At 36.1% G+C, this 23,166-nt stretch overlaps 1 protein-coding gene across 4 annotated transcripts; it reads right to left on the reverse strand.

Moving 5' to 3' along the window:
* Window positions 1-154: 154 nt before the first annotated feature.
* On the reverse strand, window positions 155-22,105 carry LOC113232371 (wolframin). Of its 4 annotated transcripts, none has more exons than XM_026467059.1 (9): window positions 22,010-22,105; window positions 20,895-20,999; window positions 20,288-20,387; window positions 11,621-11,740; window positions 8,024-8,145; window positions 6,607-6,723; window positions 4,555-5,744; window positions 3,304-3,800; window positions 155-1,535 (listed from the first exon to the last, which is right to left on the reverse strand). In XM_026467059.1, exons 1-9 carry the CDS (start codon window positions 22,041-22,043, stop codon window positions 1,166-1,168), a joined length of 2,655 nt encoding a protein of 884 aa, XP_026322844.1. In that variant the 5' UTR covers window positions 22,044-22,105; the 3' UTR covers window positions 155-1,165. The 4 variants fall into 4 exon arrangements, with proteins under 4 accessions (XP_026322844.1, XP_026322842.1, XP_026322843.1 ...); XM_026467057.1 differs by having other exon boundaries at window positions 156-1,535; window positions 6,607-6,726; window positions 22,010-22,103; XM_026467058.1 differs by having other exon boundaries at window positions 156-1,535; window positions 6,607-6,726; window positions 20,895-20,996; window positions 22,010-22,058.
* Between the last annotated feature and the right edge of the window lie 1,061 nt (window positions 22,106-23,166).

Genomic DNA, 23,166 nt, shown 5'->3' on the forward strand with positions numbered 1-23,166 from the left:
ATACTGATTACCTAGCTATCTTGTAAAATGTAATTAGGAATAAATAGGAAACTACATCAAATTCAAAATATTCGTTTATTTATTCATTCATACGTAAAACACTGGAAAACATTGACTATTCTATAGTCGATAATAATATCATTAACTTACAGGCGAATTAGTTACCTCACATTTATCGAACATTTTATTTTACATTTTTTAAAATATAATATGCCATTAATTAATAAATTTAAAAATAATTCTGTATCAACAGCTATAGAGTTTTATTAGTTAGTATTAATCAGTCCATAAAATATATTTTTTAATTCTACAAATGCATTTAAAAATCTAAAATGGCTAAATTTTAATACTGTCCATCACCCCCATGCCCAAATCACATCTAAAAAGTGGCTGTTATCTATAGTCGAGATGAAGAGAGAGAGCAGTACAGCCTCGCTTGGTAATCACGTTATTATACGAATACTTTGTAGACTAAAAATAGCTTTTTTGGAGCTTTTTGTGTTCAATTTAAGTAATAACAATATGAGTTAAAGTTCGGCAATGTGACGTTCATCCAAATCCATTTTTCAGCCTTTAATAATTTTTCGTCATATAGGTAATATTTGAATCGAGCAATTTATATAATTTGATTACTAGTTGTAAGAAAAAGTCATGAATCGTTTTGAAATTTCTAGCTCTGCAATGTCAAAATCAGAGAATGTAATGTTATGCCAGTAGCATGCATGGAACTTGCATTCAAATTTAATGTGCTTTTTTTTCTTCGGTTATGATTTTTTTACATTTACCTATTATACTTTCAACAGTTTTTTGAAAGAAAGATTGTTTATATTAGTCGGTCGTCTGTGCATTTCCATTTACACCACTGGTTTGATTACTTGAAACTTTTCACTTGAGGATATTTATGCAAACCGTGATGATTGATTCCCCTAGTACAAATTAGAGTTTCAAAACATTCATTCTTTCGTTTTTATTCATAAATATTTTAATCGAATAAACTATCACTCATTTCATAACGCACTATCAAAAATTCAGCAAAATAAAATGCGGTACTATAAAAAATGTATACCAAGCTTCGATTAGACAGTAACATCAGGCACCATTCAGTAGCAACATCAACTGAAATTCAACTAATCACTGGATACAATCTAAACACAGCACGAAGGCACTATTTAAATACTATAACAGGATTTAATAAGAAGTTAAGCACATTTTTTGTTGATACAACGCAATCGTTTACTATAGTTTTTAACAACTCTTTGAATTTGGATGTTAAAGGGGCCTTTGAGGTGATTGTTCCTCGAGCTTCTTTACATTCTACACAGCTTATTTCGTAGCCTTTCACGATCAAATCATTTGTGCCAATGTTGTATGAATCTTGGTCGTTTATTAAGATTCCTTTAAAACGTATTTTGTCATCTGTCCGCAGCAGATGTGTGAAGTTAGAGAAGCGGTGATCGAATATAATTGATATTTCTGCGTGTCGTTTCAAAATGCCTCCCCTTGCTTCCATTATTATTTTTATTTCGTAAATGTATCTGAAAGTAAATAAGTGGTATTATAATCCTAGTGAAGTGTGAATATCTTATTGTGAAATATCTGAAGCTTTAATGAAACTCGATCTTAAATTAATACATTATGGCTCTTAATCCAACTGACAAGCAAGATTTAGTTATTTTGACTCATCACCTCTCTGCTTAGGCCATAGTCCACGAAGCTGACCCTATGCGGGTTGAGGATTACAACGTTTTCTGAGGGTTTTTCTTCACAGAAAGCCTCGCGGTAAATTTCAAATTAAATTTCGCACATAAATTTCGAGAAATTCAGAGATGCGAGCACGGATTCGAACCCACGTTCTTTGCTTGAGAGGTGGTAGGTCAAACCATCAGGCTTTTCACTAATACCATAGTAGAATAAGAACAGGTATGGTAACTCTATGCAAACGTCGCATCGCCGTGTACGGATGCACACATTTGCATAATCTAGCGATGAACTAGCATTGCATAACACGTGAGAGTCAGAATGGCGGGTGTACCTTCACGGATCCTGACAAATTTGGTATCAAAAAAATGTACCTGATTTGTACTATTTAGTACTTCTGTTTAAAAAGTTTGTACCTCCATCAGAACGAAGTTATAGCAATATCAAAGGTACACCCGCCGTATTGACTGTCAATATGGCGGGTGTACCTCGAATACAGGTATGTATTTATTAAATAACTATAAAAACTTCTTATTCCAAAAATTTGTAGCTTAATTTAAGTAAAGGAAACTCCAGCTCGATGTGCTGGTTAGTTTCTGAGAAATAAAAAAAAATATGTTGAGATTTCAGAGTGCTGTGTGCATCTTAACGAATCCTGACGTATTTGGTACCAAAAAATGTACCAAAATTGTATTATTGTATTATACAAATTTTTTATGAGTACATTCATAAAAAATTTGTACCTCTATCATAACGAAGTTATAGCGAAATCAAAATTGTAAATATTTTCGTAATTAAAAAAAAAATAAATTTCTGTAATTTATTTGGGTATCTAGGCAAAGGTTCCATCATACAGCCTCTTCATATGTTATATTTTTCCTTGTTTTGATGGAAAAGGTGACAAGCGCGTGTCCGTTCGTTCCAAGCACACGTTCGTCTGCCTCCATATTATGTCGGGCTATCGAGACATCCTCTGGTTCCTCCAGCCGCTAAGGTATTTGGGAACTGGTGAGACCGTCTCGGTAAGTAAGCGAGGGAGATTTGGTAGTGGGTTTTAAAGTTAACGGCTTAGTGGTGGCAACCGTTAGTTGCGCAATGCGCAACGGGAAGTGAGCGTGCCTACAATTCCGGTATTATCTGGAAAATAGGAGGGTACTTTGCATGCACCCGGGGCAGCTCACCCAAGGCACTAGCATTTTGAGAATCAGATGAAGTCCGTGCAAACGGGCTGAGCTGGGGCCAGGCCCTGACTGAGTAGGTTCCTGTGCGGGCTTACTTGCACAGGTTATAGTGTCCTTCCCGTATAACTAAGAGGTTGACAGGGAGAGTAGAAAAGATATGGGACTGGTCATTCCAAGCGCTCTTTCATTACTACGCGAATGTCTGCGTCCGTATATGACACGCGGCGGTTGCGCAAATACAAGCCGTACTGTTATTTTGTACGGAGTTACTCTACTTGTTTTATTCTACTAGGCTAATACCATTCGCTAAGTTTCAATTTCAGAAATCCATAGTGTTTTTCGAAATCGTAGCTGGTCGAGAGGGCTGGTCTGTCTATATCCATCTAAAAATATAGTATGAAGTAATATAAAAACTAAAACTTACTCATTAAAATTATTTAAATGGCATGTCTTCGCGCTTTGTCTTGCTACACCCCTCACAAACTGACAACTCTTATCGCCCTCTTTCGGACATATACGCTCATACTCCTCCCCATAATAACATCTGAAATATTCCTGTAATACACCAGGCAGCCATGATGCAAAATCATTCCATTTGTTAGTTACACTTTTTAATTTCACATCTCTGATGTAACCCTCCCAATTAACATTAGCACCGTCTAAAACTGAGCACTTAATCTGCGTGGCCGCAATGTTATAATCCAACCAAGAAGGAGAGTTGCAATTCGTATAATAATCTTCCCAATTTATGTGGTAGGTGCTATCTTCATAGTCAGTCATGAATTCATTTTTTAGTAAATTTTTAATACTTGATTTCTCTTCGCCCAATAATTCTATAAGTCCTGAAGGTAATCCGTCGTCTTGAACGTTGATTACGAATTGATTTCCAAAATATATTAAGGATATCAGGCCGATGGAAAGCTGTAAATAAATATTGACTAGTTAGTACTGACTTCTGGGAATTTCTTTAGAAAAATGTACAAACATATAATGTTATATAACTGTACATAATATAGTAGGGATTAATGAATATTTTGTAAAAGCCTTTTGCTTTTGTTACACAGTAATGAATACTTGGCAGTAGCAAAGTTGGATATTTAATATTTCGGCTTAATTAAGCGTCGACATTAGTAAATGCTATAATACAAAACATTACTGCGACTCAATACCTACAACTAAGTTGGACATTAAATTTCATAGTCAAGTCTATGGGAAAATTCATAGGCAAAATAATGATAGAAAATTGTTTTTCGTGTTGACTTCAACTGTTTTGTATTAGAATAAAAGGGAGTTTGATTAAAACATTTGAAAGACTTTTTAATCTTAGGACTCGTTCACTCGAAATGGATTTTGGACTATCATTACTTATACTCAAAATGGTTACCTATCAGTAGTCCGAAATTACATTTTCCAGAAATAACTATAGTAATTTTGAGAGGATTTTTTTTTCTTTTAAACCTAACTTGACTTAACCGAACCTAATCGTATCTTGGCGATAAACATCGTGAAAAAATAACGATTTCGTTATAATTCGGTTTTCGGTTTAATGAAAAACGTTATTACGGAAAAAAAATCGAGTTTGTGATAGATTACACACAAAATCGATATTGAGATAAATTTATAAATACGGTAACACCACTACGAAAGCATATACAAGTGCATAATTCATAATTACCTGAAACGGAGTGACGAATTTCTTAGTAACTTCAGACTTGGCCAATAAACAGGACACCCCTAAACTAAGACCAAGACCAGCAACAACCAACAGAGTATAGAATAATCTCGACAAAGTGACATATTGTAAACAAGCAAAGACGGGCAACATCGCTGTAGCAACACCTAATAAAGGCACAAAAAGGAACGTACAGACCAACCCCAAAGTTCCTCTAATAAGTCCGTAAGTAGTACACCCGTGGGAACACATTATAAACATCTGCAACCAGCTCAAAGTAACACAGTGAGGTAGAGTGTACTTAAAGAATCCTTGCCAATTGCTTCTCTTAGCCATAGAGATTAATATCAAAGGAATTAATAGAGAGAAAAAAACACGAGCGTTCAAACAAAATTCAATGCTATTACCAAGTATGTAAGATGGGTAGTTCGATATGTGCAAGTCCAGAAACCTCCAACCTTGATGGACCACTGTGTCTTTCTCGTAGGGATATTTTGCTAGAACATTTATACCGAAGGAAATAAGAGCTAAAATGTCGGGGTAAGGATTTCCATTTGTACCAAACGATAACAACGTTAGAAACATGAGAAAGAATGATAGTACGCAGAATTCGGAAAACGGTACCCATTGTGTAGCTATAAAGGGATATAGGAACAAATTGATGAATAACGCCAAGAAGAACTGCAGGAAGGGTCCTAAATTGTTCCTAACGAACAAATTTTCCGATTCGTCAGGCTGCAAATTCCCATCACTATATCTCAGAAATAAACCGGACCATTTTCGGAAATCTATAAACTGTCTTTTGGCATGCAGCATTTTAAAAGTACATATAACCATGGCTACGAAGCTAACATAGTACAAAGCTAATGGTACCAAATGGTACAGACTTTCTGTGTTTACCGACAGATACGCAACGAGTAATAAAGAGAGTTCTATGTTTGACAATCGAAAAGTGAACGAGCCGAAATAAAATAGCAATTTTAGATACAATACTTGTATGAAGACTGTGGGGTGTAAGAACGCCTGTTGGAGTAAGGGTATATGATCTAATGCTTTGAGATTTGGGTCTGTGAGGGTGAGCTCGTAGGTGACTAGGGGTAGTTCGCCTTGGCAGTAGTCTACGGCGGCTGAGACTAGATTGTCGACGGTTAGATTGCGGATCTCTTCGTCTGGGCCACATCTGTCTGGAGAATCTGAAACAAAAATATCACAAATCCATTTACGGGCCAATTACAGACTCCTATAATAACTAAGTCGGAAAAGGGCGTTCCAAATGAGTAGATAGATGTCCTATCCATTCTTCTAACTTCTATTCCAACTTCTTCAAGGTTAGAAGCATCAAGCTGTGGAGTTCTCTGCTTGAATCGATCAGGCGTGCTAAGTCTGTTGAGTCTTTCAAAACTTTACTCAAAGCTCATTATCTTACACTCGTTATTATTATTTTTTTCTCCTATTCTTACCGGTTTTAGATCTTATATGTTGTTATTATTATGTTTTATATAATCCTACTTTCATTTTGTGTAATCATACGTACTTTTTTGTTATTTGTTTATTTTTATTTATTTAAGTATTTTATTTATTTATTACTATAATTTTGGATATCTGTTTTAGTTTATTTTTATTATTCTTCTCCTTTTTTCATTTGTGTATGTGCAATATGTGCATTAAAGACGTACTCTGTTGCGCCCTCAATTAATTACTATCGCACAGTTTTTCCTGTGACCCGAACGTTGCCTGGAAGAGATTGCTATATACCAATAAGGCCGCCTGTTGTACCTGTCTTTTTATTTTTTTGTATTATTTTGTATTTGTCCCAGTGTGCCCCTCAGATCATTGCGATTTAAAGCTCTGAGTGGCACTGCAACCGTTCATCAGGCGCACGACTTTTCGTGCCGTCACTTGATATCATAAATAAAAAAATAATTTAGGGTAGGATAAGAGCGTGAGTGTCGCTTATTTTGACTAATTTTTATTATAGTTCTTGTTTTTGTATTTGTCTTGTACGCAACAAACATATTAAAACCTGTTTTAAACTGTACAAAGTTTAGGTCAAACCTTCATCCAGCACATGGGAAGGTCGGATGGTGCCGTTGCCGTGGCTGTGGTCGCCATGGTCGCTCGCATCCAATGACGGCGCCAGCGCCTGCCCATCGTTCAAAGCACGTGCTTCCTCTTCTAGCAAGAAAAGAAAATGATTATAGTTAGCAAATATACATTATTCTACTTACTATAACTTAAGGAGGTGTAAGAGGAACACCGTGGAAGAGGGACTAGAAGCCTTAACTCTTAATCTAGTGCTGTAGTCTTTCACTATAAAACAGACAAATAAATTAATTTAAACTGCACGATAAAAACATTACAGTCACTAAACGAAAGATACAACTTTAGCGAGATTATTCGGTCGAATAAAAAATTTAATTTTGTCACAAAATATACTGTGATAAAACTTGAAATGTGTTTGGTAATGGCATTTTTAGCCCAAATAAAAAAAAAATGGAAACTTATTAATACTTAAAAGCCCAAGCCAAAAAATGCTATTAAGATTGTAGTTATGAGTTACTAAACTGCATGATTGGTTGGTATAGCAGTTAGATTGCATGCAGATTGGATGCAGTTGGCGCGACTGCTTCCCATCCACCAGCTGCACGACTGCCTGGGCTGCACGTCAGCTATACTAGCGGCCTTTTTATTATTATGATAGTCGTGCGCCTGTTGATAAGCGACACGCCTGCCCATAGCAGTTGCGTTGCCATTCCGCTCGTCACCTTGAGACATAAATTTGCAAGTCCCATGTGACTGTAATTTCACCACCAACCTTTCAAAACCGGAATGTAGTTAATGCTCACATTACCGCAGAAATAGTTAAGGTGGCATTACTTCTCTGGACGAGCTCTTTCACAAGTCAACTCTTTAAAAAATAGCCGGGAGTAAATAGCAGAGAGTATATTAACAACAATTTTGAAGAAATTTTATTGTTTTGATCGTGCGATATTTATATTATCCCTTGATATTTTATTTGTTTATTAAAACTTTATTGACCACAAGACATGATGGTACAAAAGGCGGACTTAATGCTAAAAGCATTCTCTACCAGTCAACCTTTAAGAAAAACGAAATTCACGAACGCGGCGAATTATTTAATAAATTATATATTACATATTATTATTTAAATTATATTAATAATTATTAAACAAAATATTACATTAATAATAACTTATATGTAATGTATATGTATATATTATATATTTTCACTTTGGTCAAGAGGTAAGCGCTTTGGCATTCAACAGATTCCCTGCCTGCAGACTTGTTCCCGGAACGCTATAACTTGGAGCTTTTCAAGGCGAGAGTGAACAGACATTATTTAGGTGTGCATGCTACATCCTAGACTTCATCGTCACTTTCCATCAGGTAAAACGGAGGTCAAATGCGCACTTATTAAAAAAAAATTAAGAATTAAAAGAAATGATCATACCAGGCGAATCGTCATCGGGCTCATCGCTGTCTTCTGCATCTTTCCTGAGTGTAGTGTTGCAGATCTCGCGGATGCGTCGTTCTAGTTGCGCCGTAGTTATGTACTGCTCACCGTTTGATAAACTGCAATCATGTAAAGACATATAAATATAGTAAGAAGCTCTGTAAGAAGCATCATCTATTACCACTTGAAATGTGTCCAGTTCAATTGACTGTCCGGAATTGCTATCACAAATATCACTATGAGTTCCATCTAAATATTTGTGAAACGACTCTCTTATGGCTCATCAATTTTAGCATTCTGTGTAATTTGTTTGATCTATGATCTTTTCAATACGAGTTTAACAATTCGGCAAGGAGAGCACAGAGGTGACACTTCTTTGACTCATAGTGAGGCTTATAACTGCGGTTGTCTTTTTATGTAATAGGTTCTTTATCTGTATGTGTAAACACTTTATTTTCCAACAAAAACAAACAACAAATTTTTTTAACAAAGAAATAGAACGTTATTGTACACCAGCGAGATTATCGCATAAAGGGCTAGCCTCCAGCTAACCTTTGAATAATTGAAAGGAAAGTAGGCTCCTGAGTCGGCAATAAAATCTAATAAATCATAAAATTGAATGCTACATACTCAATAAATAAATTTATTGTGTCGAATGTACACATAGACACGAATACATAAAATTAAGTTAACGATGATACACTAATACATATAAAATATATAATAAAATGAAATGTTCTTTATTATACTTCTATTTGGGAGAACCTGTAATTAGGTCTCAGTTGTTATTATTATTATTTAATTTGATTTCAAGTTGTTTGTCTTCCTTTTAGATAAATAGATATATAAAAATACATCCACTTACATACATATGAACATTGTTTTCAACATTACGGACTTGAGAAAACACTTGAGAAAATGTACATGTTTCATTTACATGTTACAATTTAGCGCTATCTATTCTATATGATCATTGCCATTGGGTATTGCCAAAACTGAAGGCACACTAGCTTTTTAGCGCCTAAGGTACCTATGCAATTACATTTTAATGTACAGTGGGTGTTAAGAGATTTCCTTTGCAGTTTGCAGGATCTTAAGAGGTTCTTCTCTCTTCTTATTTATTTATTATTATTTTTTTTTTATTTATTCATTTATTTCAGGCAACTAAGGCCCATATAACAAATACCTTACAGACTAACATACATATTATTATTATTGATACATACCTTACAAACTAACATACATATAAAATAATATAAACTTATTAACTATTTACACGAATTACTATTCGGCGACGTGCGACGCAAACAAGTGTCATGTATCGTTCCTCTGAACCGCCGGAACATGACACCCTTCGGCCAAAACTCTACCTGCATGAAGGTCGACAGATGGACCGTTGGGACCCTCACCACAAACGAATTAAAGTTAACGTTGTGGCGAGACTCCAAACGTTCGACCCTCAGGGTGAATTGGGCTTTCAACCGGATATACTCCACTATATCCTCAGACTTCGTGGAGTAATGCAGTCGAGACAGGTACAACTGCGTCGTCGGTATGGCCGCACGAAGCAAGAAGTTCTGTCCCGTTGGAGCTGTGCCACATAGATTTCGGCTGGTGGGTTTCTTTCTTCTCTTCTCCACCTTTGTGAAGCCGTCCTCGTCGCACCTGTCGGTCTGCCTCTGAGATTTGGCACCTGCGATTCCAGAGACAGGCATTCGGGGTTTACTACCGCCCTTTGCAGTTTTCCGCAACTCGGGTTGTGAAGTCGCTGTTCCGCTGCTAATAGTCGCGGCAACAGCGGCGTATGCACACCCGGGCGATGACGTGCATACGGGTGACGTAACCTCCGAGGTGGAGGGGCGGGCAGGGGGGCACGGTGCATTGACAACAGCAATGACCGGCGACATACGAGCCGACTCAATACTGCCGACGGATGCTTTTCGCGCCCCGCGACGCGTGTTGACGTAGGAGACTGTCGGTGACCTACATACCGAAGCGGGGTTGCGTAAAAACGCAACTTCGGCACGTAGCTCACTTATGGAGTTATCCGACGCCTCCAATTTTGACTGAACTTCAGCCAAACTCGACTTCAAGGACGTGATGTCCTTTAACAGCCTGGTGACGTCGACGTGGTCAAAGGTGACCGGAGGCAACTTGTGCAGCTCCTTCGCCACGAAAGTAGGCACGTCGTCCGGATCGGTATTCTTCAAGAATGCAGTAACATCCTGGACACTCTTCAAGCCTCCATCCCTCCGACGAGATGGCATCTGCTGCGCTTTGCCGCAGCTCTGGAACAGCAGCATCTTGCCACTGCAAATCTCATCTTCGTTGAAATTAGATTTGCAGATCTGCTCGATGCTGACTTCATCCATTGTGTCGATGGCATTCTGCACGAATGCCAGAAACTCATTGACAATGAGTTGTTGGGAACCCATTGTCACTTACGTACATGCAGCAGCCTAAGCCGCGCAAAAGCGCGAATTAAAATAATTCTCGCAAAGTAGTGCAGCGCGTCCGTTTCCGATCGCACATTGAACACGAGTTTAAAATTTATGAGCTAGGTTCTTGTCGGTGGAGTATTCGCCAACCATCTTTATTCAGCAATAGTCCCCCGACGCATGGCATTTGCAGAGATAACCCGCGCGTCATCGGACCTACTTACTATGAGCGTTTACCCGCTACTCTTAGACTTGAACCATCTGACGAAACAGTTAGGCGCCGGCCGAAAATACTTTTCTTGAAAAATCCTTTTTACTTTGCAATTGAATTTATGGACCTAAAATGTTATCGATATTGAGTATGTTCTATTTTATTCAAATTTTTACTGCATTGACGTACTTCTGTATAATTGTTATCAACTTATGACGATCCTTGATGGAGAATGATATTTGTTATGTAATTTAATGACAACAATGTTATTTAATGAATCGTTAATTTTCTAATTTTGGTGTATTTTTCTTATAATTTTCATTTTTGTCTGACGATCTCAATATAATTTCTTATACTTTGTATATACTGTAATGTTATATTTGAGAAATAAATGAAGCTGAATCAGCACCCTAACTTTGATTTTCTGATGCGACCATTAATTTTTTTCCCTTATATGATATAAATGACAACAAAATTTCGTAGCAGTTGACCTCCTTATGAAAGAGTTCATCCAGGGAAGTACTGACACCTTACCTAATTCTACTGCGAAGCAGTAATGAGCATTACTGAATTTTGTAGGGGAAGGGTGCTGTGGAAATTACAGTCACATGACAAATCCCAACTTATGTCTCAGGGTGACGGGCGCAGCGGCAGTGTCCCTTTGTGTTTTAAAGCCCTGTGTGTGGCACTGCAATTGTTATGGACAGGCGTGTCGCTTACCACCAGATGCACGACTTGTTCGTTCCGTCATTTGGTATCATAAAAAAAAAACTTCGTCCCAGTCGTTCTTTGCCTCTCTTTCCTTCAATCTTCCCTTGTACGATGTTTCGAAGAAAACTGCCGTGACATATCAGCTGCCCAAACATATTTCCACTTCGGTTATCAGTACGTCTCTTTAATAAGCTTCTCTTTTATTGCCCTATTCAGTCTTAGAAGGTGTGTTACCTGGCAAAGAGGTCCCTCGCAGCCTTCCTGGCAACGGTCTCCTGACGGCTAGCAGCGAGGCACGACTTGGCGCGCACGATCGCCGCGCTATGTTCGTCTATCACGCCACTTCGGATGCACCTGGTAAAAAACAATATACAACTAAATACCAAATGGATACAATAATCTTCTGGGTCCTGGAAATACCAACACCCTGGAAAGTGAAATTATATCGTCACGCAATACGCGGAGATGATAAATATGTGTGATAAAATGACACATTATGGAAGATCATGACCAGTGGACTATCATTGTAAATATCATCAAAGAGTGAGAGGTATATACCCTCAAAATAGCAACTTATGACTTTACACGGCGTGTAAATAGGTCATTAAATTGGATGTATATTCTATACAACATACGTGTCATGTGAGTCCGCTACTACCTTTAATAGAAGTAATCACAACTAAATGTGTGATGTTCTGTCGTCATTGGAGCCTGAACATGTACGTTCAGGCTACAATGACGTCATTATATTATCACTTTCTTTTTTTTTCGTACGAACTTATAGCTGGGAAATATCTTACACAGATCTCCGTAACTCATCGTGCACTTTGTCCCACTTCTTCTTCCAGTCCTCGAAATCCTGATCCTTTAGTGTCATCGTATTGGATACCAGGCAAGAATCTCTAATACGTCTACATAGAAAGATCTTAACACAAAAGTCGGTACATGAAAGGTATCATGCAAAGAAGCTTCTTTTTGTTTGATATAGCGAACTTATACAGGGTTTTTCAACAAAAACGAACACAGCCACCGAAACAATGAATTTATTGCAAACCAAATTTCCCGATCGCATAATTTCACGAAATTCCGCCGTTAAGTGGCCAGCTCGATCATGTGATTTAACACCGCTGGATTATTTTTTATGGATGTTATGCTAAAAACAGTCTATACGGAGCCTACTCAAAATTATGCAATAATTATATTATACATATAATTAACGAAATAGACCCACCATTTTGTCAAAAAATGATTAAAAACTTTGATGAAAGAGTAACTGTGGTCGTGGTGGACATTTATCAGACATCATTTTTCATTAATAATTGCCAAACCTTACTTTTGTTTAATACAATAAAAATTTGAATCATTGTCATCTAAATTTATGGTATTATTTTGATTTACAAAACAAAGTTCTTGTTGAACAACCCTTTATTATCACCCGATCATATTATATGTGTACATTTCTCTTTTTGACCGACTTCAAAAAGGAGGTTCAAAATTCGACTGCACTTTTTTGTATGTATTTTACGCGATTACTCCGACATTTGTGAACCGATTTCAATGATTCTTCTTTTGTTGCAGAGGACCTACCTCAGTAGTGGTCCCATTTAAATTTGAAGAAAATATTCTATCTCTAAGGGTGGCAAATTCGAGGATATTTTTTTCTTTCCGATAACCGATTTCGATAAAACTTGGCAAATGAATGTTATTCCACAAACTTTTGAGGTCGATTTTTATTTATAATTAAATTTAATTTGGATTATATTTATAACGTCCTTAAAGGAGTAGGTGCCTGGTCACATGAGCTGCATCCTCATTATATTACAACTGCAATAATTGCTGTCAAAATGCAGTCTAAAATCATTTGGGGAACAGTCGCTCTGCGATTGCATTGCCACCAACTGCGAGTATAGCTGGCGTCTTAACTAGGCAATTGTGCAGTTGGTAAACGCGATGCTGTTGCGCCAACTGCACCCAAATTGTATTCGAACTCCTTCCAATCTTGCAGATTTAGGGTCGTATTCTAGAACTCTACTCAATGCTCAAGTCAGGATTGCAATGGAAACACAAGCACTGGAAATACGACCCTAATGGCAGGTACTTGAGTATGATTTCGAGTGCTTTAAACCATACTCAAATCCTGACTTGAGCATTGAGTAGAGTTCTAGAATACGCCCCTCAGACTTAGATTCATTACACAGATTAATTTGAATGTTAATAAATTTCTTTATTTTCTTTATTTTTGGGTTAAAAATCTAGCTATCTTTTACACGAAATGTGTGTAAATCTTTTATCTTTTAATTTATTTATTATCGTAATTAAATTTATTAAAGATTTATCACAAATTTATATTTTCATTCGCCTAAATAAACTGCAGCCAAAGTTTACGATCATATAATATATGCTCGCTATGTTCATGACCCCTTTGGCAAGAAAACAGAGGATATATTCTAAGTAATAATTTTCGGATTATAGAAACCACTATTATTGCTTATTCAAAAACATTTCATTTCACAGGGGCTTTACTGTGTTTTCATTTTTAACCGACTTCAAAAAGAGATTCTCATTTCGACTATATTTTTTGTGTGGACGTAAAGCGCTCTACACACCGCATCCGCCGACACTAGCCTTAGCGCCCAGTTAAACGAGCAACATTTAAATTTCTTTGAATAATACAACCGCCTGGCCGCCGCGCGATTCTCCGCGTAGACGAAATTCAAGCCACTCGCGTGCCCGGGACGCTCATTTAAGTTAAAACGTAAAAGCTAAACAAATAGAGCGTATTTTGCCTTGACAGTTAGACTCAACTCACAATGGCTCAGAGTCGAAGCGTCGCGACGCGTCATGTTTTTCGCCTATATCTATTTTCCCATTATTAAGGTACAAGTTTGTGTTATACAAATATGGAGTCGCGTCGACATTTGGTTGCAGTCGAGCAGCTTCGCGCGTTGACGCGTGTCGTCGCGCGTTACTTGAGCGCAGTGAGGCGTCAGGCGCCTGTGATCAGGGAGCACTAATGCGAGCAACGTCGCGTGTCGACGCGCATCGCTAGGCGTTATAGTTGAAAAACGTGTCGAGTAAATACGCCCCTATTCTTATACGATTCTTAGAAATCCTTACACCATTCTTAGAAATTTGACCGCCGACACCAAGCCGGGCTGTGTCGCCGGGTCGGCGGGTGCGATGTGTAGAGCGCTTTACGAGATGACTCCGACATGTGAGAACCGATTTGGATGATTATTTTTTTGTTGGAAACGGGGTAGCTCAGTGTTGGTCCTAATAATAATTTGAAGAAAATATTCCACCTCTAAGGGTGGTAAATTCGGGGATGAATCCGGTTTATTGAATTTCGCCTACTTTCCGTTAACCAATTTCCATTAAACTTGGTAAATAGATGTAATTCCACAAACTCTTGAGATCGGTTTTTTTTTATAAAAAACTTATAATTATTTTATAAAAAACTACAAATTTAAAATATTGATTCACTTGTTCTAATTACAAAATTTGGTAAGCTAGAAATTCGGCAAATTTAAAACCCGCACTATTACAACTGTTTGTCTTGCAATAAAGACAATGAAAATTTTCTCAGCACGTTCAAACCTGGTTTGTTGTTTACACTCATATGGAATGCCAACAATTACGATTATCATCCATTACCTCAGAAGACAGAGATTTAAGAATTCATGCTGTTTGTAGTGTCCTACAGTAACAATTACTATTGTCTGAGAAATTTGTGCTTTTTTTTTAATTTTACTAAACGAATATCAATAAACAATAATTTTGTTACTTGTATTATCTTCATGGGTATGAACTAATAACGTATGCTGATACTGATTTCTGATATAATTAAGTTTTACCAATGAAAAAGGTTTGATGGATTTAAAAGGTTTTTCATACATATTTGGTTCTTAAAATGCATTTATTCAAACGTATCTTTGAAACTGATCTTTTTGATGCTCTTAAAGTGATCGATCACACAGAAAATCGGTTAGTCGACATTAAAAAACACGAACTCATAATGAAAACAGAAGATACCGGGCCCGAAACACGAACTTCTCTCGATAAAAACAAATCATTAAGTTCTGAAACATTGTAATTTTTTTACTACGTTCATCTACGGAAATATCAGTTTCATTCGATTGTTATTAGCAATGGTCGGAAAAAAGTGTTCCACATATACAGATACATGTATAAATATAGTTACAAGGAGCAGATACATGTATAAATATACTTACAAAGAGCGACATATTATAGTTGTTAAAACCACCAAATATTAAGTAATTATTTTTTAAATTCCAGATTTTCAGAAATAGTTTTACTGCATTGTAAGACAAAAAGTTGGATTTTAAACTAATTTAATGGTGTCGTGTAAAAAAAATGCAGTAGATAATCTGATCTGAAATAAAACTCCTCTTCGCTCCACTTTGAAGATAAATGTTGGAGCCCACTTTTCAGCAAGCATCACATCACACTAAACGCCTGTTTCATAATCATTAGAGTATTTTCGTACAGTCGATGCCTTAACTTTTTTATGACTTCTTTTGGTATGATTTCCTTATTGCGTCATTATGCACTATTCATGGAAGAATACATTTTATTTATTATATATATATATATATACTATTGCTCCATTAGATACAGAAAAATATAACCCACATCCTCTCTAATTCTTGTAAATTAGTCGACAGAGTTCAAAAATTGGAGAGGATTGTAGGTTATATTTTTGAAGTAACTTCACTTATGGCATTCTTCCATGAGGGGTGCGATTTGTGAACGTTTTAAGAAACTTTTTACTTACATACAAACAAATAAAAAGCTGGAATTCCTATTACATTTTTCATTGAATGCTTAAGAAGGCTCTTTGAACAAAAAGGTCGGCCAGAGGGTAAGGCATCTTAGAGCATCGACTGTACATTGAAGCATTAAGCATGCTAACGAATCACCACAAAAACACGTGCGTAGCACGTACCTATAGTCGCCCCGTGCTGGAGAACGCTACTCAATTTGGTCCTACTCTAATTTTGGTATCTAAAATTACGTAATTCTTATTAGTTGTTTGAACACATCTATCTTTGCTTCAGTATAGTGAACTTGCTTAACTTTTTTAGGAAAATCGTACTTATTAATACTGTGATAAGAAGTACAATGTAAATAGTATTTACCTAGTTATTAGCATAATGTGGAAATCCGATAGTGCATTCCAAATTGGATTGAACTCCAATCAATTTACAAAATAAATACAAAATTGATTCTTAAAATATTCACGGTTTATCGAAATAAATTTTTACCTACATGTCACCAAATACTTACGTTTGATATGTGACAAGTTTAACGTCAATAAGAATCTTAATAGGTATGTTAAACATAAATACGTACACGTGTTTGTGGCCAGTTTCAAATTGTACAAGTTTTTTGTATGGAGTAAAAGATTGTGTATTCAGCATAAAAGTCTTTTATGTAGGTCAATACCTATATAAAAGGTTCAGCCAAATACAGGGTTATTTGTAAAATACTACCTCACAGGACTACAGAAGTACTCATTAATAACATCCAATAACTTTCGTTTCATAACTTGTTAAAAAGCATTATAAATGTATCATAAATAAACTTTTAAGTTTTTATTCTACTGTCTGACACTTTTTGGGTCGAAACACAAAACTGCGATGCAACGTCGCATTCTTGTTTGTGTTTTATTCCTATACTTTCTTATAATAACAGCAGTGCAATACTCTTTTTGCAACCCATGTTGCTACCTTTTGCCGCACGAAATCGCAGTTTTCTGAGTTGCGAATTCGCATCCCGCTAATTCGCAGTTTTGTGTTTCGACCCTTAGATCTGTATTTGACAACAAAGGTTGTAGTAAGTTCAAATGTGCAAATAACCTCTCCGACGATTCTCAACAATCGTAACTAGAGGTGGGCGTTTAAACGAAAAGCACTTAAAAAAGATTTGCTTTTTAAAATAAGCATATAAACACGCTTTTTATTTTAAGCGTAAGCGTTGAACAATTCTATACTCAACAATTTCATTTTTTACAACGTGCATAAGTTTAAAGTCCCGCCATTTATATTTCCTAAACAAATTAATTCATCAATGTGAATAATAATTTTATAAATAAAACTCGTGTTTTACAAATAAACTACTTAACTTAAAACCTATGTGTTCTACTGTTGTCTACTCCTACACTACTACAGTGGTCTACTCTTGCTTTTCGCTATCAACACAACGTTGCAAACTTTTTTTAACATAAAAGTCTATGCGCTTAAACTTTTTTTTAAACGATTTTTTAAGCTTCAAAGTAAAAAGCCTGACGCATCAGCTTAGAGGATGGAAAATAAAGGAAAGCGCATCAGACATAGAACAGAATAGGATAGAATAATTTATTTCAAAATATCAATGTCACAATACTACAATTCATAATCTCAGTACAGAGTACTAAAAAAATCGATCTCAAATGTACGTGGAATTACTTATAATTACCAAGTTTTATTGAAATCGGTTACCAGAAAGTGCGCAAACCCGGATTCATCCCCTAGTTCGCCACTATGCGGGACTTGACACAGGAGTTAATAAAAATCGGTTCTCACTACCCAAAGTATATTGAGAGAGAAAAACGCCTTGAATTAAAGAATAGCAAAATCAACCATTAAAATAATTGCTCATAATACTAAAATTTAGGCGCTATTTATAAAAATGAATCTTCATGCGTGAACGTTCTTCAAAATAAAATGGGAAAACTATGGAGGTACCCCTCTTTCCAGCAAAAAAATCACAAATACCGGAGTTATCTCGTAACATACATACAAAAAAAACATACAGTCGAATTGAGAGCCTCCTCCTTTTTTTGAAGACTGTTAAAAATCGAAAACAACGACGGTGCCACAAACGTCCAGATCAGAGACAATGTAGAAAACATTGTTTTTTACATTGACCCGGCCGGCGATCGAACCCAGGACCACAGAGATGGCGACAACATGAAAACCTGTGTGCAAGCCACTCGATCACAGAGGTCGTCGTATTTTATTACCAGTTTTTGCAGAAGAGAACTAATAATAAATAATTAAACAATATAAATAATAATAATAAATACTAGAATAAAGTGAGTACATTTTTAGTGCTAAATAGTGAGCTAAAATGAGTTAGAAAGAAAACCAGTACGGTAAGAAGGAATTAAAAGAGTTAATTTGTGTCTGAGCGAAGATTGCGATTATGGGATGCACCCAAATATTGAAATTTCCATTTCAAATATCCAGGTGCACATTTATCATTAATGATAGAGTAAAGAGTGGAAAGTATTCTCAAATCAAGACGTAGGCGAATCGTTAGCCACTTCAGCTCATTGCGACATGCGGACACGTGATCAAATTTTCGAAGTCCATAAATAAAACGAATACAAGTATTGAGCAAGCGATTCAATTTGTTGAGAAGTTCCTGGGTGATATCAGCGTAATCAAGAATAGGAAAAATAGTGGCCTGTACTAAGAGGATTTTTGTCGAGACGGGAAGAAAGTGTTTAAATTGGTAGAACGATCTTAAGGTACCAATGATTTTCTGACTAATGCAGTCAATCTGGGGTTTCCAGCTTAAAGTACTATCAATGTGTAGTCCCAGATTCACAACATGCGGTGCGAATACAATAGGTGTACCATTATAAAAAAGAGGCGCGACAGAGCTCATGTACAACCTAGTCAAAGCATGAGAATTAACCCACGACAATACCTTGGCACTTACTTGGGGTGACACTGATGCCAAACTTAGTCGACCAATCGACTTACTTTACTTACAACTTACGCGATACGCCTCAGATCATCTGCATACAGATGGTGAGAATTGTGGAAGATAGGAGAAATTAAATTGATGAAAACGGAGAACAATAGAGGAGAAAGAATTCAACCTTGGGGGACACCTGCCTAAAGGTCTGAGCAATTAGACATGGAGTCCTTGGCACGAACCGCTTGCTTACGCCCTCAAAGATATGAAGAAAACCAGTCCAGTTCCGTAGGAGAGCTTCGCAGATAAGCAAGGAGGATATCATGGTCAACAGCATTGAATGCGTTGCGGAGAAAAATTAATGAGGACTAATACCGTTAACCGTGAATCCTCCATGCCCTCCCGAATGTCCTCTGTAACTTTCAGTAACGCTGTCGTGGTACTGCGACCAGGCCGAAAACCAGACTGGTACTGGTCGCGAATATTGTTTCTAAAAAGGAAAGATGACAGTTGGCGATGAACAATCGCTTCAAGAATTTTTTAAAGGAAGGGTAGTATAGTAATTGGCCGAAAGTGTTTAAGGGTTGTGGGGTTATTAATCTTAGAAAGAAGCAACACGTGCGCCCTGCGCCAGTTGTTAGGTAACGTACCAGATGAGACGAATGAGTTGATAATGTGAGTAATAATAGGCAGAGCACTATCTAAACAAAAGACTATCATTTGTGGACTAATGTCATCACATCCAACAGCTTTAGACTTTAAAGACATTATTGTTTTGCGAATATCGGATTCCGACACCAAAGAAAAGATAAAACTTTCAGATGGTTGTTGGCACAAGGAAGGAACATCTTTGAGAGCATCAGCTTTGCCTGCCCATTGAGTGCTGACATTAGCCGAGAAATGCTGATTTACATCATCAAGAGTAAAAGGATGAGGCAAAGCATAATTTGTTTTTAGGTTCAATTCAAGAGTTAATCATGTTCTGAATGAAATGAACTGATGTACACACGCCAGCATATCAAGCTACACATTGACGTATCTTATTCCGTGGCACTGGAGGCGATTTTCGAACAAAAATGTGTAGTGTGATGTGCCATTGTCCGTACAATAATAACCGTCATGTCCTTTCAATAGTGGACGATGGCATAATGTCGAAAGCTTAGAGCATACAGTGTGTATTGAATAAATGCTTACCTCCTCAACATTGTTCTAGCTTCTGGGTGCGCCTGTTCAGTAGCACATATCAACCACTCTAAAGCTTGTTTGAAATTTGAGATCTTGTCAGCTTCCAATTCTGTTAAAACACACAATTATATATATACCCGCCTGCTGGCAAATAAAAAAATAATAAACAAATTCATCACCAAATTCAAATTGACCAATCGGAGAACAATATTCAGTAAATAAAAATTCTGTTGCATTTGTAGTTGCCAGTATTTGTTCTATTTCATAAAAAAAGAAAGTATAAGACAATAAATTATAGATTATAGAAAATATTACAAAATTATGAAATTGGGAGTAAGTGAACCTAATACTCATAGAAATCCAGTGATTCTGTAGAACTGGTACCTATTCTTTTGGTTCTCCTAAAGAACATTGAGTAAACTTCCTCTAATCAGACAGAGGAATCAAGTACAGAAAATAGTAATCTCTAATTGGACATTTGAAACATGGTAAGATAATATCACGCATTGTATGTTTGGGCTCATTGTCTGCCAAAGCAAGGTGGGGAGCATTTTTGGTTTGAAAAGATATGTATAATAAAATGTTACATTTTTTGAAACTGACTAATTATGCATACCACACTTTTCTTCCAAGAGCTGTTTAGCTAATACAACTTGTGATTCTGCACAACCGTCTTCTGCAAGCTGATTGCGTAGTCTCCGAAGGGAACCTTGCGGACCATCTGGGAAAAGGATGTCGTACAGACAAGGTTGGCTGTGATGAGTCATATTTGTCAATACATAGGAAAATCTGCCTTGAATTTGAAAGATACGGGATGTTTTTGTAGTTCTGCAATTAGCGAATGTTAGTACAAAGTTCATCAAAAACATTTTATTAAATCAATGCATTTTCAAAATTTGTAGATACCGTATTTCTAGGGCTGTTTTTAGTGTATTGTGGCAATTTGATATGGTATGTGTTGAATATACTAAAATAGTCTGTTTTAAGAATTTAGAATTGAAAATGGAAGTCAAAAATAATATCTTAAATTTTTTGCTTTGCAGTGAGCATTTAAGCTAAAATTAGTGCATTCCAAAAATTGTATGACAATAAAATATTCCATTGGATATTATACCACATGATACTAAACCTTCACTTTATTTATGACTTGAACATTAACAACTAATTTAAAGCAATTTTGAGTTTATACATAATTTATGTATTGTTAGCTAGTTGTAAAATTACATAAAGGCCTAACTTACCCTTAACTTTAACAGGAAGCATTAAAATGAAGAAAAAATTGGTTCAATCTATTGCAAAGAATACAAACTTACGTTATTACATAATTAATTAGAGGATACTCTATGCCATAAATTATTTTATAAAACTGTATAGTTATTAACATAGGCAGACTATGTTAACTCCCTTGCAATTTAATATAGTGATCAAAGTAAATTTATATTAGATAGTTAGTCTTCAAAATCGCAATGTTTAAAATGTTTTCGTCATTCTCAATTTTACCTGTCTATATAAATATCAATATTCGTTTACGTGCAAGTGGTGCATAATGATAGGGATTAAGCACAAGGTCAAGAAACAAAAAGTCGCATGGAACACAACACGTGTTTGTTGACTGAGGTACAATGCACAACGAAATAAGAAAAAATAGTAACTAAACTTTATAATATAACCATTTATTAATAAAAATCTCATGAATATTTAGCAATTTCTCTTATTATGTTAGGTACTTACCATGTATATTCCAGCGTTTTCGACCACCAGGCATGGTCCACTTTAGCTATGTAATTACTTAGAAAAACGCAATAAATAAGATTAACCTATCATTAAAATTATTGAACATCAACAAAATTTGTTTCCTTTCGCGAATTTTCAACCTCTAATAGTCTGTGATCCCGACCCGATGACGGAGGAATGTCAATCAGTCAAATAATGTTTTTGACGTAGTAGTACATTATATTGCAAACTTTTGCATTTGCAAAACGCAGTTATTTGTTTAGACCGATCTATTGCAAGATTTTTTATTAGATAGCGGTTTTGTACCAGTTTCAATTAAAATAATATTCAACTAAATCCTCATTCTCGTACAAAGATCACAAAGTGAAAGTAAAACGCCTACATTGAATTTACCCGGTTGCCGGCCCACGCAGTCTTCTATCTATGACAACAATAATGTTTGTGGAAACAAGTAAGTTATTTTTAAACAGGAAGCTCCTGACTATTTTCAACATTTCTTTCAAGTTCTTGGCATGGGGGTAATTTATCTTTTAATAGTTTTTACTACGCTAAGAGCAGAGACACGTATTCAAATGCAGCTACAAAACTCAAAACGTAGTATTATTATTTATTTGTTGAGCATTGGGTGGCTATAGCCATCAACTTAAACAAGCAGCAACGGATTAAGAAACATAAAAAACGTATTAATACTTAAAAAAATAATTATTATTAAAAATTAATTTGTGAGAAAACTAACTCGGAAAACTTTATTTGTAAGTCAAAACACATTTTTTTCTCCTCAGAAGGTAGAAAAATATGCATTTTGTTTTCTAGTATTTTGATTCGCTCTGGACCTTTTGGAGGGAAAAGTGTCGTTTTTATTTTGACTTTAAATTATTTTGTGAAATCTAGTTTAAAGTGGAATAGGATAGTGCTATTGTGCCTTAATCGAAGATTAAAATGCGAAATTATACGAATCTCGAACTAAAATACCCGTATCGGCCCGTTCTAAGGAATCCCGAGTCAATCCAACTGCTACTTTTTTTCAGTGCATATTGAACTGGTTATCTGCAAAAAAGCGCAATTAGTGACACCTCGTTTTTTTTGAAATCAGAAGACTACGTTAAATGTAAAAAAGAATCAATGTGTATAGCGTTTATTTTGTACCATTAATG

The sequence above is a fragment of the Hyposmocoma kahamanoa genome, unplaced genomic scaffold (genome assembly GCF_003589595.1).
Source record: "Hyposmocoma kahamanoa isolate Upper Pololo Valley unplaced genomic scaffold, ASM358959v1 76, whole genome shotgun sequence".
Classification (NCBI taxonomy): domain Eukaryota; kingdom Metazoa; phylum Arthropoda; class Insecta; order Lepidoptera; family Cosmopterigidae; genus Hyposmocoma; species Hyposmocoma kahamanoa.